The sequence below is a fragment of the Hemicordylus capensis genome, chromosome 6, assembly GCF_027244095.1.
Source record: "Hemicordylus capensis ecotype Gifberg chromosome 6, rHemCap1.1.pri, whole genome shotgun sequence".
Taxonomy (NCBI): Eukaryota; Metazoa; Chordata; class Lepidosauria; order Squamata; family Cordylidae; genus Hemicordylus; species Hemicordylus capensis.
In genome coordinates, this window is record NC_069662.1 from 98982129 (window position 1) to 98994753 (window position 12625).

General features: G+C 42.4%; 1 protein-coding gene across 1 annotated transcript in view; it reads right to left on the bottom strand.

Moving 5' to 3' along the window:
- Window positions 1–248: 248 nt before the first annotated feature.
- CDCP1 (CUB domain containing protein 1) overlaps window positions 249–12625 on the bottom strand; it is a 49914-nt gene continuing 37537 nt past the window's right edge. The window contains exons 7-9 of the mRNA XM_053266011.1: window positions 9680–10042; window positions 5553–5643; window positions 249–3019 (exon numbers count right to left, since the gene is read on the bottom strand). Coding sequence (XP_053121986.1) covers window positions 2584–3019; window positions 5553–5643; window positions 9680–10042 — 890 coding nt within the window. The 3' untranslated portion in view covers window positions 249–2583. The remainder of the gene's footprint in view (window positions 3020–5552; window positions 5644–9679; window positions 10043–12625) is intronic.

Here is a 12625-nt window from a genome sequence, read left to right on the forward strand (position 1 = left end):
ACTCATACTTGCCCTGTATGTCCTTTAACCACTTGCTAATGGCCTGTCAAGTTGGTAATAGAATAGGTAGGTAGGTAAGTAGCTATGGGCAACCAAGTAAAATCACCAATAATTCATAACCCACCACAATCAAAGCAAATAGTCTCAAATTAGCCCCAGAGTGGCACCATTTTGAGCAGATTTTGGTCATGTATCCTGAATTGTTGCCAGTGAGGAAACTACCAAATGAACAGGAATTTCAAACCAGGTCCCTCAAATCAACCAAATTTTATTTTATTTTACATTTTTAAGAACTCACAAACATAACTACTCTTGAAGATGTGCCTTTTTGTTGTATCCACAAATTGCAAGTAAAAACAAAAACAGACACACCGACTTGCATCATAGAAACTTCAGAAATTACAATGCTCCAGAATGATGAAACCCTTCACATTTCAGCCTTCGTCAAATATTTACAAAGATAATGTATTGGATTAGGACAACATCTTAAACCTGGCTTTAAAAAATTCCTACAATACACACACACACACACACACACACACACACACTGAATAAGTTATTGAATGAAGACCTACAGAAATGACAAAAAAGTAAAAATGCAAGGGAGAGAGAGGGGAAAAATCCATACTTCAGACTTGACTCTGCAAGTCTTATGAAATTTTATTGCATAGTGTTCTGTGTGGACAAAAGTTACTAGAAGAAACCTCTTAGCATTAAGATAAAACTGCCTTATACTGATAACAAACATTCATTTCAGAAGTAATGCTGCCAAGAAATGTTCTTTCACGCAACTTAAAAAAAAGAATGTTCAGTGTTTTAGTGTATTTTCATATTTACAAAGTACAAAATAGGCTGAACATATTTGCTGAAAGAAATCCAAAAAGCGTCTTCAGGAAATGCATAGGAATGCCTCAGCATTTTGCTATTTCTTTTTGTCAAGCTGGTGCTCTCTGTGATATAGAAGCCACTCTCTGGAAGTTGCCCTGATTTTAGGAGCAACTTGTCAGGCAGCATAAGTGTTACTTTTGGAAGTGGGGGCTGGCGACAGGACCCAATTATGTTTAGCAAGCACCACTAAACAACCCTTTGGATTTAAACCAGAAACATAAAATTTAACTTGCCATGAAATCTAAGGCCACCAGGAACATCCCTTGCTCAAGAACTGGAAGTGGAACTTGTGCAAGAGGTCTCATGCAATCGTCACATGCTTGCATACCAAAAAGAAGGTGCTAAATCCAAATAGCATCCACAAAGCCTTATAAGCATGTTTTCCCACATAAAAATATTATACTGCCTTTTTTTTTTTTGCAATGATAAATGTTTAAGACAAATAATGTTATCAGGATAAAGAAAACTTTGTCTTTCATTCCTTTCCCAATGTGCATTCTGCTTAGTCACCCCCTATGAGAGACTTCTGTTGCAATAACCCAGTCAGTGCCAGTTTGGAAATCTAGTATGTGAAAAATAATATATGTTCCACCAAATCATGCCATACCCTAAAATGAGACACTTCACTATAGAAATAAATGTTTGGTCATGTATGCTGCGAAAGTCCAGAATTGAACAGGGTTGGAATGGCCTCTTGCTTCTGTGTATAATTCACTCTGTACTTGTGTATCTGAAGGTAAACATTTAACCACTGTAATAATTGCACTGGAAAAAAGAGCACGTTCCATGTGTCCTTGGACCTCAGATTCTTCTGAGAATCAGTAGAACTCAAACTCATATGTTACTTATGGTTTTGAGTCCCACTAGCACACACTTGGATACTGTCACATTTAAGTCTACCATGCTTTGTGTACTATATACTGATAATCCATCATAAAGACAGGGCATTGTATACATTAGCCACATTTTTATTGTTGGAGTAATAATTCCTTTATGTTAGATCCCGGCAATACCCAACCTTTTAAAAGTACCATTGAAGATAATTGGTTAAAAGTAGCAAAACCCTTTTCATTATAAAGTAGAAAAAATACAAATAAAATATCCTTAGTTACACATATATTATATAACTGATTAAAAGTGAAGATGAGTGGAATTCTTATGTACAAGTAGCACAGTCACTTTTGCTGTTGAGTTGCACTACTGATGTAATCCTTATTAGGGAATAAACTCATGTGCATAACATCCATCTTCCAATGGTAAGGCTTTAATTAGGTACACCATCTTCAAGCTATCCTATTTTCTGCTGTAAACTTTCATTCTCAGCATGGTTCAAATCTTCAGAAAACAGAGGACAAAATAGTGGATTTCTGCAGTGCAGCTTCCCATTCCTATTGAACTTCTGATTCTGGTCTCTTATCTTTTCAAAAAACATGTTTATTATTTTAAAAAAATGGAAATGCATTTTTCTGTCCCTTTCCATATTTGAAGTTATTTGCATTTCTTTCCAGCATGCTTTGCCAAAACTTTCATTTTCTGAAGGTTCATTCTAAAAACTGAACAGAGGTGCAACCAACTTTTTAATAAAGGAAACATGTGTAGTAGTGGGTTTCAAAAGGTATTATCCTTGCAGGTCCACACAAGTATAAGTCTCAGTTGCTGCTTTGTACTAGAGAAGTCATAGACTTGGTACAGAAGTTATTCCACAGAATTTTCCTGACCACTCTTTTCAAGTAAAGCACTGCTCACATTTCCATTTCCACTCACATTGATATCACCATTGCTCTTGGGTTCCTCTGGTGCGCGGTGTGCAAAGGTATAGGTCTCATTGTCAGTTAGGGGTATGAATGAGGACTCCTCTGGGTTGGACACTTTGGAGATTTTCCTGATTGGAGGTGGGGAAGGTGGAAGTGTACTCACAGGCCCAGAAAAAGGCCGGTACACACCGATCTCAGCATTTTCTGGTCTGCTAGATGCATCAAGCAAGTGCCCATATACCATGACATCATCAATAACTGCATAGACATGAGACTCATTATTCTTCCTCTTTTTGAATTTGCCCGGTTTTCCAGGCATTTGGGTGTTGACGTTTGAATTGTACACTCCCACCATTGGGGTTGGATTTTCCTTTTTCCTGTTGCAAAAAAAGGGGGAGCAAGAAGCATTAAAAACGTACTGGTTTTGCATTGTTAAAAATACAAATCACAACCTCTTTCATAATTGTATGTTGTAGCTGAAAGTTTACAATCTATTTTGACAACATCAAAAGCTACACATAACTTTATACTTTGACTTTTTCCCAGGCTAGGACCAATATTCTAACATTTCTCAGAGATTCATCAACTGTTGCCTCACATTGATTCTAGACTAAAATCCAAGTCAAGTTTCCCCACTTTCTCCTGTAGGCATCTAGATTTATTCATTGCCAGGGAGGTACTTCAGAAATATCATGATTGTTTAGGCTGATCTGTTAGGTGTGTTTATACTGAGAAAGGGTTTCCTTTGCCACAGAGCAGAGGCTTGATAGAGTAGCCTGTAATATCTATTTTAATGTTCATAATTACTATGAAAATGGAGCCCAGCAGCCCAGTTGTTGCCGCCTGATTTCCTCTCTCACCCCACCTACCATTTTTGCAGTCCCAGAGAGGGAGCAAAAGCAAGAGGTTTAACCAGACTCTGGTGAACTATTGCACTTTGCTGGCAGGCTGTATCTGGCTTAGGAGGTCATGAATTGTACAGGCATTATTAAGAAGAACACAAAGCATAAAATACCTAATTCAGTCCAAAGGTTTGGTGGAATAAGAGCATTTGGCCCATCTAAACAGCAAGACTGAACTGATGGGGGGGGGGTCTCAGTTGGGAGGGAATTCTATCTGCAGGGCACTGCCAATTTAACCTCTCTCAAGGATGCACACTGAACAATGAATTTTCCTCCTTATTTTCACAAAGTGCAAAAAAGCTTTTGCTTTGTCAGGGTTATATGCTAATTTAAGCATTTCCTCTGACCACAACTTTCCATGTTGTGAGTGACCAAGTTCACATATGGGAAAGTAAAGATCTCTAGAATAAAACGCAACTCAGTCCTCTCTAAGCTCACACTGACATTGACTAAAAGTTGCCATTTTTACCCAGCCATTTCTGAAGCATGGCTACTTACAGTCACAAAGTAAAGAGTCATAACCGTTTCATTACAACGTGACTTTTGTAAGCAGGACAGAATTGGGAAACTCAGGATTGTTCCTCCCTGACTGTATGCTGATCAAGGCAGTGATGCATAAAGCCAACTGCGTTGCTTTAGCAGCCATTTGAGATGCTAAAGGGGAAGGGAAACTTGTAAGGTCAACAAGTTTGTGGGATAGTGGAAACCACCAAATTCAACTGGCAGGCTTTACCTGCCAGTTGAGTACACTGATTCATATCTGCCTTAAATAGTCTATGAGAAATGGAAGAGTACTTTTACAAAAAGGAGCTCCTAATGTTTGCTTATTATCACAAAAGGTCTTAGCAGTTGTAGCAGCATCCATACTTGGGTAGAAAGATCTCACAAGGACCTGTCCTCAGTGAGAAGCAGAAATCAAAAGGACAGGCTTATGTTTCTGTTCTAAAAAAATCATTGCTACTTCACACACACACACACACACACACACACACACACACACACACACACACACACCCCTACCTGACATCCTGACTAAAGAAGCACTGGTGCAACAGGAAAAGCACCAGATAGCATCTGTGTTTCTGAAAAGTTCCAGGCAAAAGGTTGTGTGTGGGGGTGGGGGTGGTAGTGGGATGTCAATAACCACCTCCCTTCCCACAGAAGCCCTCTGAGCCACTCGAAGGTATGTCCCCGAGGGCTGTGTGACCCTTGGGGAAATATTTTGGGTGGTACAGAGTGCTTTTTGGGGGAAAGGAGGTTGTTGACACTTTCACCAGTCCCTGGCCCAGCAGTGCAGCTGCATCAGTGCTTCATTAGTCAGGATATAAGTCACATAATATATGAATGTAAGACCACAATCCAGCCTCAAGGTACATCATTCATATCCCACATTTGAAAACCACATGTAACTGCACAGGACTGTAGCCTGCTAAACATGCTCAACGTGGGAGCAACCATGTGACCCACTTTCATGATGGGTTGATTTTCATGATGAGTTGATTTCAGGAAATGTGAAGGAATAATCAGTTTGCCCTGAATTATTATAGAGATTACCACTTGCTCATGCTTTTGACAAATGAAAACTGGATATGGATATCAAAATTAACTCTGTGCATCCACACTGGGCCAGTATAGAGCCACTTGCATGCAACAAAAAGATACATCATCTTCTGTTCAGACCTTATTTTTAAGTTAATCTCAGTTCAGAGACGCTGGGAGAGAGGGGGGACCTTGCATTCTACATCATAGGGTATGCACGCAGTGCTCCTGTGCCATGGTATACTACTTAATATGCCAGTAGTGTGCATCGTGAGAAGCACGCCCACCTTTCAAGTAATCAGTGCTGCAAGTTCTAAGAACGCTGATTGCATATTAGACAGGCAGAGAGGGATGCACACTCCAGTTTGATCACAGTTTGGGGGTTGCCAGCATTTAACAGAGACCTGTCTTTGGCAAAAACAGTACATTATATTCTTCATGGAACAGCCTTGAGAATGAATTAACCCACCTCTTTTTCTTAACACAGTATATGACTAGCCCAATAGCCACAAGCACTGCTATCCCACCAAACACTGCTCCAATTATGGCAGCCAACTTGCCTGCAAAAAGATAAAGGGGAGAAAAGACAGTGAGACACTGTAGAACTGAAGATGCAGCTCATACTGCCCCGAATCATAGTTATTATTATTATTATTATTACTATTACTACATTTATATCCCGCTCTTCCTCCAAGGAGCCCAGAGCTACATACTTAAGTTTCTCCTCACAACAACCCTGTGAAGTAGGTTAGGCTGAGAGAGAAGTGACTGGCCCAGAGTCGCCCAGCTAGTTTCATGGCTGAATGGGGATTTGAACTCGGGTCTCCCCGGTCCTAGTCCAGCACTCTAACCACTACACCACTTCTCTGCTTCTAAAGTGTGTCGTAGACTATATATGGATTTATTACCACTCACCTAATGAATATTAAATGGGGTCAGGAGGACTAAAAGGACAGAGCACAATCCACAAACTGCTTAGCACATCTGCCCTTTTTAACAAAAGGAAACATGAGAGAATTGACCTCAATGGAAGGACAACATCTTGGATCTGGATCTGTAATAGACAGGTGTTTGACTTGCAAAACCATACTTGGCCCATTAAGAGCATTCTGCTACTCTGTACTGCCACCAACAGTATACTTGCTGAGCACTGCAGCAAAAATGAGCTTCACTGGGGCTAAAAGGCCTTGGTGTGTTGTATCCTCATAGACTAAGTGACTTTTGGATTACAGTCTTAGTCATCAGTGTCCCATAGATTTCAAGTGCCATTTTATCACTTAAATAGTAACAACATTAAATATCTATAAAGCATTTTTCAACAAATCAAAGGAGGCGCTTTGCCACTGAGCTAAAGCCTCCCCTGAGAGGCTTTTCTCCAAGACTATCTCCTGATTCACTACTCTGGATGTTCCTGTCTTCCAAAGTCAGGCATGTGGGGACTGAAAATGGGGCCTCTTTAGTAGTGGCAGTCTGCTTGAGGGGCACAGTGATGTGGCCCACCTTCAGCTTGGTTATGCTGCTTGGTTATACTCCTTGTTTTGCCCATGGATCAAGGTCTGGTAAGGAAGACCCTTTTCATCAGCTATCAATAATACAATGGATGTGGTGAAGTTATGGAGGAGAGATGGTCTTGTGGTAGCAAGCATGAATTGCCCCCTTTGCTAAGCAGGAATATAGGAAGCTGTCATATACTGAGTCGGACTACTGGTCTATCTAGCTCCATATTGTCTTCACAGACTGGCAGTGGCTTTTCCAAGGTTGCAGGCAGGAATCTCTCTCAGCCCTATCTTAGAGATGCCAGGGAGGGAACTTGGAACCTTCTGCTCTTCCCAGAGCAGCTCCATCCCCTGAGGGGAATATCTTACAGAGTTCACACATCAAGCCTCCTATTCATATGCAACCAGGGCAGATCCTGCTTAGCTAAGGGGACAAGTAATGATCCACCCTGGTTGCATTTGAATGGGTTGACTACATGTGAGCACTGTAAGATATTCCCCTTAAGGGATGGGGCTGCTCTGGGAAGAGCACCTGCCTGCTTGCATGCAGAAGGTTCCAAGTTCCCTCCCTGGCATCTCCAAGATGGTGCTGAGAGACACTCCTGCCTGCAACCTTGGAGAACACTGAGCTAGATGGACCAAGGCTCTGACTTGGTATATGGCAACTTCCTATGTTCCTATGGAAGGTATCACCGGGGTGGGGGGAGAGATACAGCATGAGAGGAATCTTCACTCAATAACACACAATAGTTTTATTTTGATCCTTAAAGATTTACAGGGTAAACTAAAGAAAAACAAACACGAACATACAGAGCTGGCTACCTCAGGGCAAATGTATCAGTAATTTAAAATGCAACCTGTAATCCCTACTGAGGAAAAGAGAATCTAAAGACTAACAACTAATTGTTGGTAAATTGTAATGTTTATTCTGGCCAATGACTGAAATAACATTTATAATGTATCAGATAGACTTGTGAATGCTGAAAGATGTAGGATCTGACCTGAAAGAGAAATTGTCAGGAGGGCTGACAAGGCTCCCCCAAATCACTGACTAACTGTCTTTGGTAGGACGTTTTCCTGGCATTCTGGTTCCCCGCCCTTCTGTACTCTCTCCTGTCCTCTGGAATTCCATGGGAGGCAAGAAAGGGCAGGCGCGATGCCCTCTCTGATCCCGGAAAGCAAGAGACAGCCAGCAAGCTCCTTACCCTTAGTGGGTTTTGAGTAAGCTTGAACCCGAAACGTTTCAGATACCATCATAGAGGCCTCCGAAACGTTTTGGCTACTGGGGCCGTTTCGGTGTTCCAGAGGTGGCAAGGGTATTCCCTTAAGGGCAGGGGAGGGTGCACTCACCCCTCCCGCCGCATTTCCCCCGCCGGTGCTCCGTTGTTTTAAAGCCCCTCGGGCCGGCAGCGCTCCTTCCTGCCACCCTGTTGCCCTCATCAGCCAGAAGTGACTGGAAGTACCAGGCACACATGTGTCTATTGCATGCATGCGCCCGTGCATGCACACGATGGGCACATGCCCACCCGGTACTTCTGGCCGATGAGGGCAACGGGGTGGCAGGGAGGACCGCTGCTGCTCCGAGGGGCTTTAAAACAACGGAACACTGGTGGGGGAATGCGGCGGGAGGGGTGAGTGCACCCTCCCCCGCCCTTAAGGGAACATCCCCACCGCCTCTAGAACAGTTCCGGGCACATCCCTAGTTTTAAGATGCAAAGGGCGGGATTTCACTTTAAGTCTCAAGACCCACTGAAGGCAATGGGCTTGCTGGCTAGCTCCTCTGTTCAAGGAGTGGGCAATGGGGAGGAAGGCAACCCTAACGGGGACCCCCACAGAGTCATAAGGTCCCCCCATGGGCAGTTACCTTTCTTTCCCTTTCCCCCCGATTTCCAGGATGCAGCCCTTCAAAAACACCTAGGAAAAGAGGTCCCCTCCCCCTCTTTAAATCTCAAGCCGAGGTGAAAGGCAAGCAGCTTGCCGGCTAGCTCTTGCATTCTGGGAGTGAAGAGGACATTGCACCTGCCCACACCTGCCTATCAGCAAGGACAAAGAGAGGAAGGATAGTGGTGGGGGGAGGGAGGTTGAACAGGCTTATCAGAACTCTGACAGAGCTCTGTAGTGACAGAAGTTGGTCAGAGTTTAACTGCTGGAGGTCCCTGCAGTAACTGCAGAACTCACTCCAATAATGCCTGACAGAGGGCACATTGGGTCCAACATGCCTGTAGGATCCAACATGAGACATAGGCCTTGTAAAAGGCCTCAAGGCCTATTCCAAACACTACCGGCATCTCTTTAAAAGGCTTTTCTATCCTCAGAGTTAACTGACAGAATTGACTTAGAAATAAAACTGCTAGAAAGCAACCTTTTGCCCCTCCCACCAGAGTTTCATTTGGGGAGGGAACTCTTGACAGACAGCTGTTGGGGCCACTCTTCTAAGCCTATTAGATCCCTTTAGTTCCAGAGATGAAGTGATGATGACTCTATGAAGAAAGGTATATAAGATAGGAACATAGGAACATAGGCAGCTGCCATATACTGAGTCAGGCCATAGGTCCATCTAGCTCAGTACTGTCTACACAGACTAGCAGCGGCTTCTCCAAGGTTGCAGGCAGGAATTTCTCTCAGCCCTATCTTGGAGATGCCAGGGAGGGAACTTGGAACCTTCTGTTCTTACCAGAGGGGCTCCATCCTCTGAGGGGAATATCTTACAGAGCTCACACATCAAGTCTCCTATTCATATGCTAAGCAGGCGGACCCTGCTTAGCTAAGAGGGCAAGTCATGCTTGCTACCACAAGACCAGCTCTCCTCTTCCTAGCTTAAGGAAGGCTATTCCTAAGGAAGGATAGTCTCCTCTTCCAACCCTAAGGAAGGCTATTTTGTCATTCACAACCCAAATCACACTAATAGCTAGAGCTGCTATCTGTGACCCAAGAAATGAATCGGATAGTAGGAAACGACTTCTTCCCCTTGAATCTACCTCATGGGAGAAGAATACAGTACATAAAGTTTAATACTTGGCAGGATACAGCCTTCTTTTTATGGAGCTTATTGGAACAGACTTCTTTTGTATGAAACAAGACGCAAAATGTGACACCTCACCTGCCTTTTTATGAAAGGTCATTTTGAATTGCACAGACAGTTGCTGCTTGGCAGCTGGTTTACAGTTTGTGATATTTATCCAGAAATTATTAGACATGTCTAGAGTCTTCGGCAGGAGCTGATCATCACGGCGCACAGTTTCCTCTGCTTTTGGGCTCTGTTCCTGGATATAGATGTTGGCTCGCCCACTTTCACAAGTCACACCCATCCGGTCATTTATGAATGCTAGCTGCGCAGTTTGTTTTGGTGGGACACTGATGTTCCAGTATACAGACATATGTGGTGGAAGACCTTCAACCCAATTAGGGGTCTGTAGGAAAACTGTGGATTGTGGATCTGGAGTAACAGTGAAGATACACTCTTCTGTAGAGACAAAAAGCATGCACACACAAAATATCATGTCTGCATTTTATTGTCATAAACCCCTGCTAACTTGGCAAAGAGGCACTTTTTAACATGGTGATTCTCTTTATTTAGCAGGAGGGGAGTAACTGGCCCTATCCACTCTAGCACAGCATCCCTCCAGTGACTGTTGTTGGTGTCTATCTTATGTTTCTTTTAGATTGTGAGCCCTTTGGGGACAGGGATCCATCTTATTTATTTATTTATCTGTGTAAACCGCCCTGAGCCATTTTTGGAAGGGCGGTATAGAAATCAAACATACATACATACATACATACATACATACATACATACATACATTTAGGGCCAAAGTATAAGCCATCTTACTAGATATTTAGGACCTATATGTAAGCAAAGACCTCAGTTTACTCAACATTTAGCACCAAGCAACTCAGTAAGCATATGGAAGAGTCGGCATATATAATTCCATTTATCAGTGCCATTGGAAGGGCAGTACAGAATTTGAATGAATCATCATCATCATTTATTAATAATAATGAGACACTTGGACAGGTTAGCATTAGAAGAGGTATTTTCCAAGGTATAGAAATCGAACAACAACAACAACTATTATTATTATTATTATTATTATTATTATTATTAATAATAATAGTGAGACACTTGGACAGGTTAGCATTAGGAGAGGTATTTTCCATGGGGACTCATTATCCCCTCTGTTGTTTGCAATCGCCATGACACCACTTTCACAAATACTAAAGAAAAACAGGCCTCGGATAACAAACATCTAAAACATCAAATAAAATAAACCATCTGCTGTACATGGACGATCTGAAGTTGTATGGAAAATCCCAGTCAGAAATCAAATCACTGCTAAACACTGTCTGTATATTCAGTAGCGATATAGCAATGGAGTTTGGACTAGACAAGTGTGCTATATTAATAATGAACAGAGGAAAAATAAGAAAAACAGAAGGAATAGAACTGCCCAATAGAAGCAAGATCAAGAACCTGGAAGAGAAAGAACATTACAAATACTTGGGCATTCTCCAGGCTGATAACATCGCACACACTGAAGTTAAAAGAAAAATGGGAAGTGAATACATCAGGAAAGTTAGAAAAATCCTAAAGTCCAAACTCAATGGCAGGAACACCATATAAGCCATAAACACCTGGCGTATACCTATTATCAGATATACTGCAGGAATAATAGACTGGACCCAGGCAGAACTAGAGACGCTGGATCGTAAGACCAGGAAAATCATGACCATCAATCATGCTCTGCACCCCTGCAGTGATGTCGATAGGCTATACCTCCCTCACAGCTCAGGTGGAAGAGGAATGCTGCAAGTCTATCAAACAGCAGAGGAGGAGAAAAGAGGCCTTGAAGAATATATCAAGGACAGTGAAGAAGATGCACTTCAAATGGTCAAGAACACGAAACTATTCAACACCAATGAAAGAAAGCAGGCCTACAAGAAAGAACAAGTCAAGAACCGAGCAGAAAAATGGGAAAATAAGCCCCTGCATGGTCAATATTTGCACAATATAAGTGGAAAATCAGACATCACCAAGACCTGGCAATGGCTTTAGAATGGCAACTTGAAGAAAGAAACAGAGGGTTTAATACTGGCTGCACAAGAACAAGCACTAAGAACAAATGCAATAAGAGCAAAAGTAGAAAAGTCAACAACAAACAGCAAGTGCCGCCTTTGTAAAGAAGCAGATGAAACAGTGGACCACCTCATCTGCTGTTGTAAAAAGATCGCACAGACTGACTACAAACAAAGGCATGACAAGGTAGCAGGGATGATACACGGGAACATCTGCAAAAAATACAAGCTACCTGTAACCAAAGATTGGTGGGACCATAAAATTGAAAAAGTGGTAGAAAATGAAGATGTAAAAATAATATGGGACTTCCGACTACAAACAGACAAACATCTTCTACATACAGGTGAAACTCAAAAAATTAGAATATTGTGCAAAAGTTCATTAATTTCAGTAATGCAAATTAAAAGGTGAAACTGATATATGAGATAGACGCATTACATGCAAAGCGAGATAAGTCAAGCCTTAATTTGTTATAATTGTGATGATCATGGCGTACAGCTCATGAGAACCCCAAATCCACAATCCCAGAAAATTAGAATATTACATGAATCCAATAAAACAAGGATTGTAAATAGAACAATATCGGACCTCTGAAAAGTATAAGCATGCCTTTGTATTCAGTACTTGGTTTGGGCCCCTTTTGCAGCAATTACTGCCTCAATGCGGCGTGGCATGGATGCTATCAGCCTGTGGCACTGCTGAGGTGTTATGGAAGACCAGGATGCTTCAATAGCGGCCTTCAGCTCTTCTGCATTGTTTGGTCTCATGTCTCTCATCCTTCTCTTGGCAATGCCCCATAGATTCTCTATGGGGTTCAGGTCAGGCGAGTTTGCTGGCCAATCAAGCACAGTAATCCCATCGTCACTGAACCAGGTTTCGGTACTTTTGGCAGTGTGGGCAGATGCCAAGTCCTGCTGGAAAATGAAGTCAGCATCCCCATACAGCTCGTCTGCAGAAGGAAGCATGAAGTGC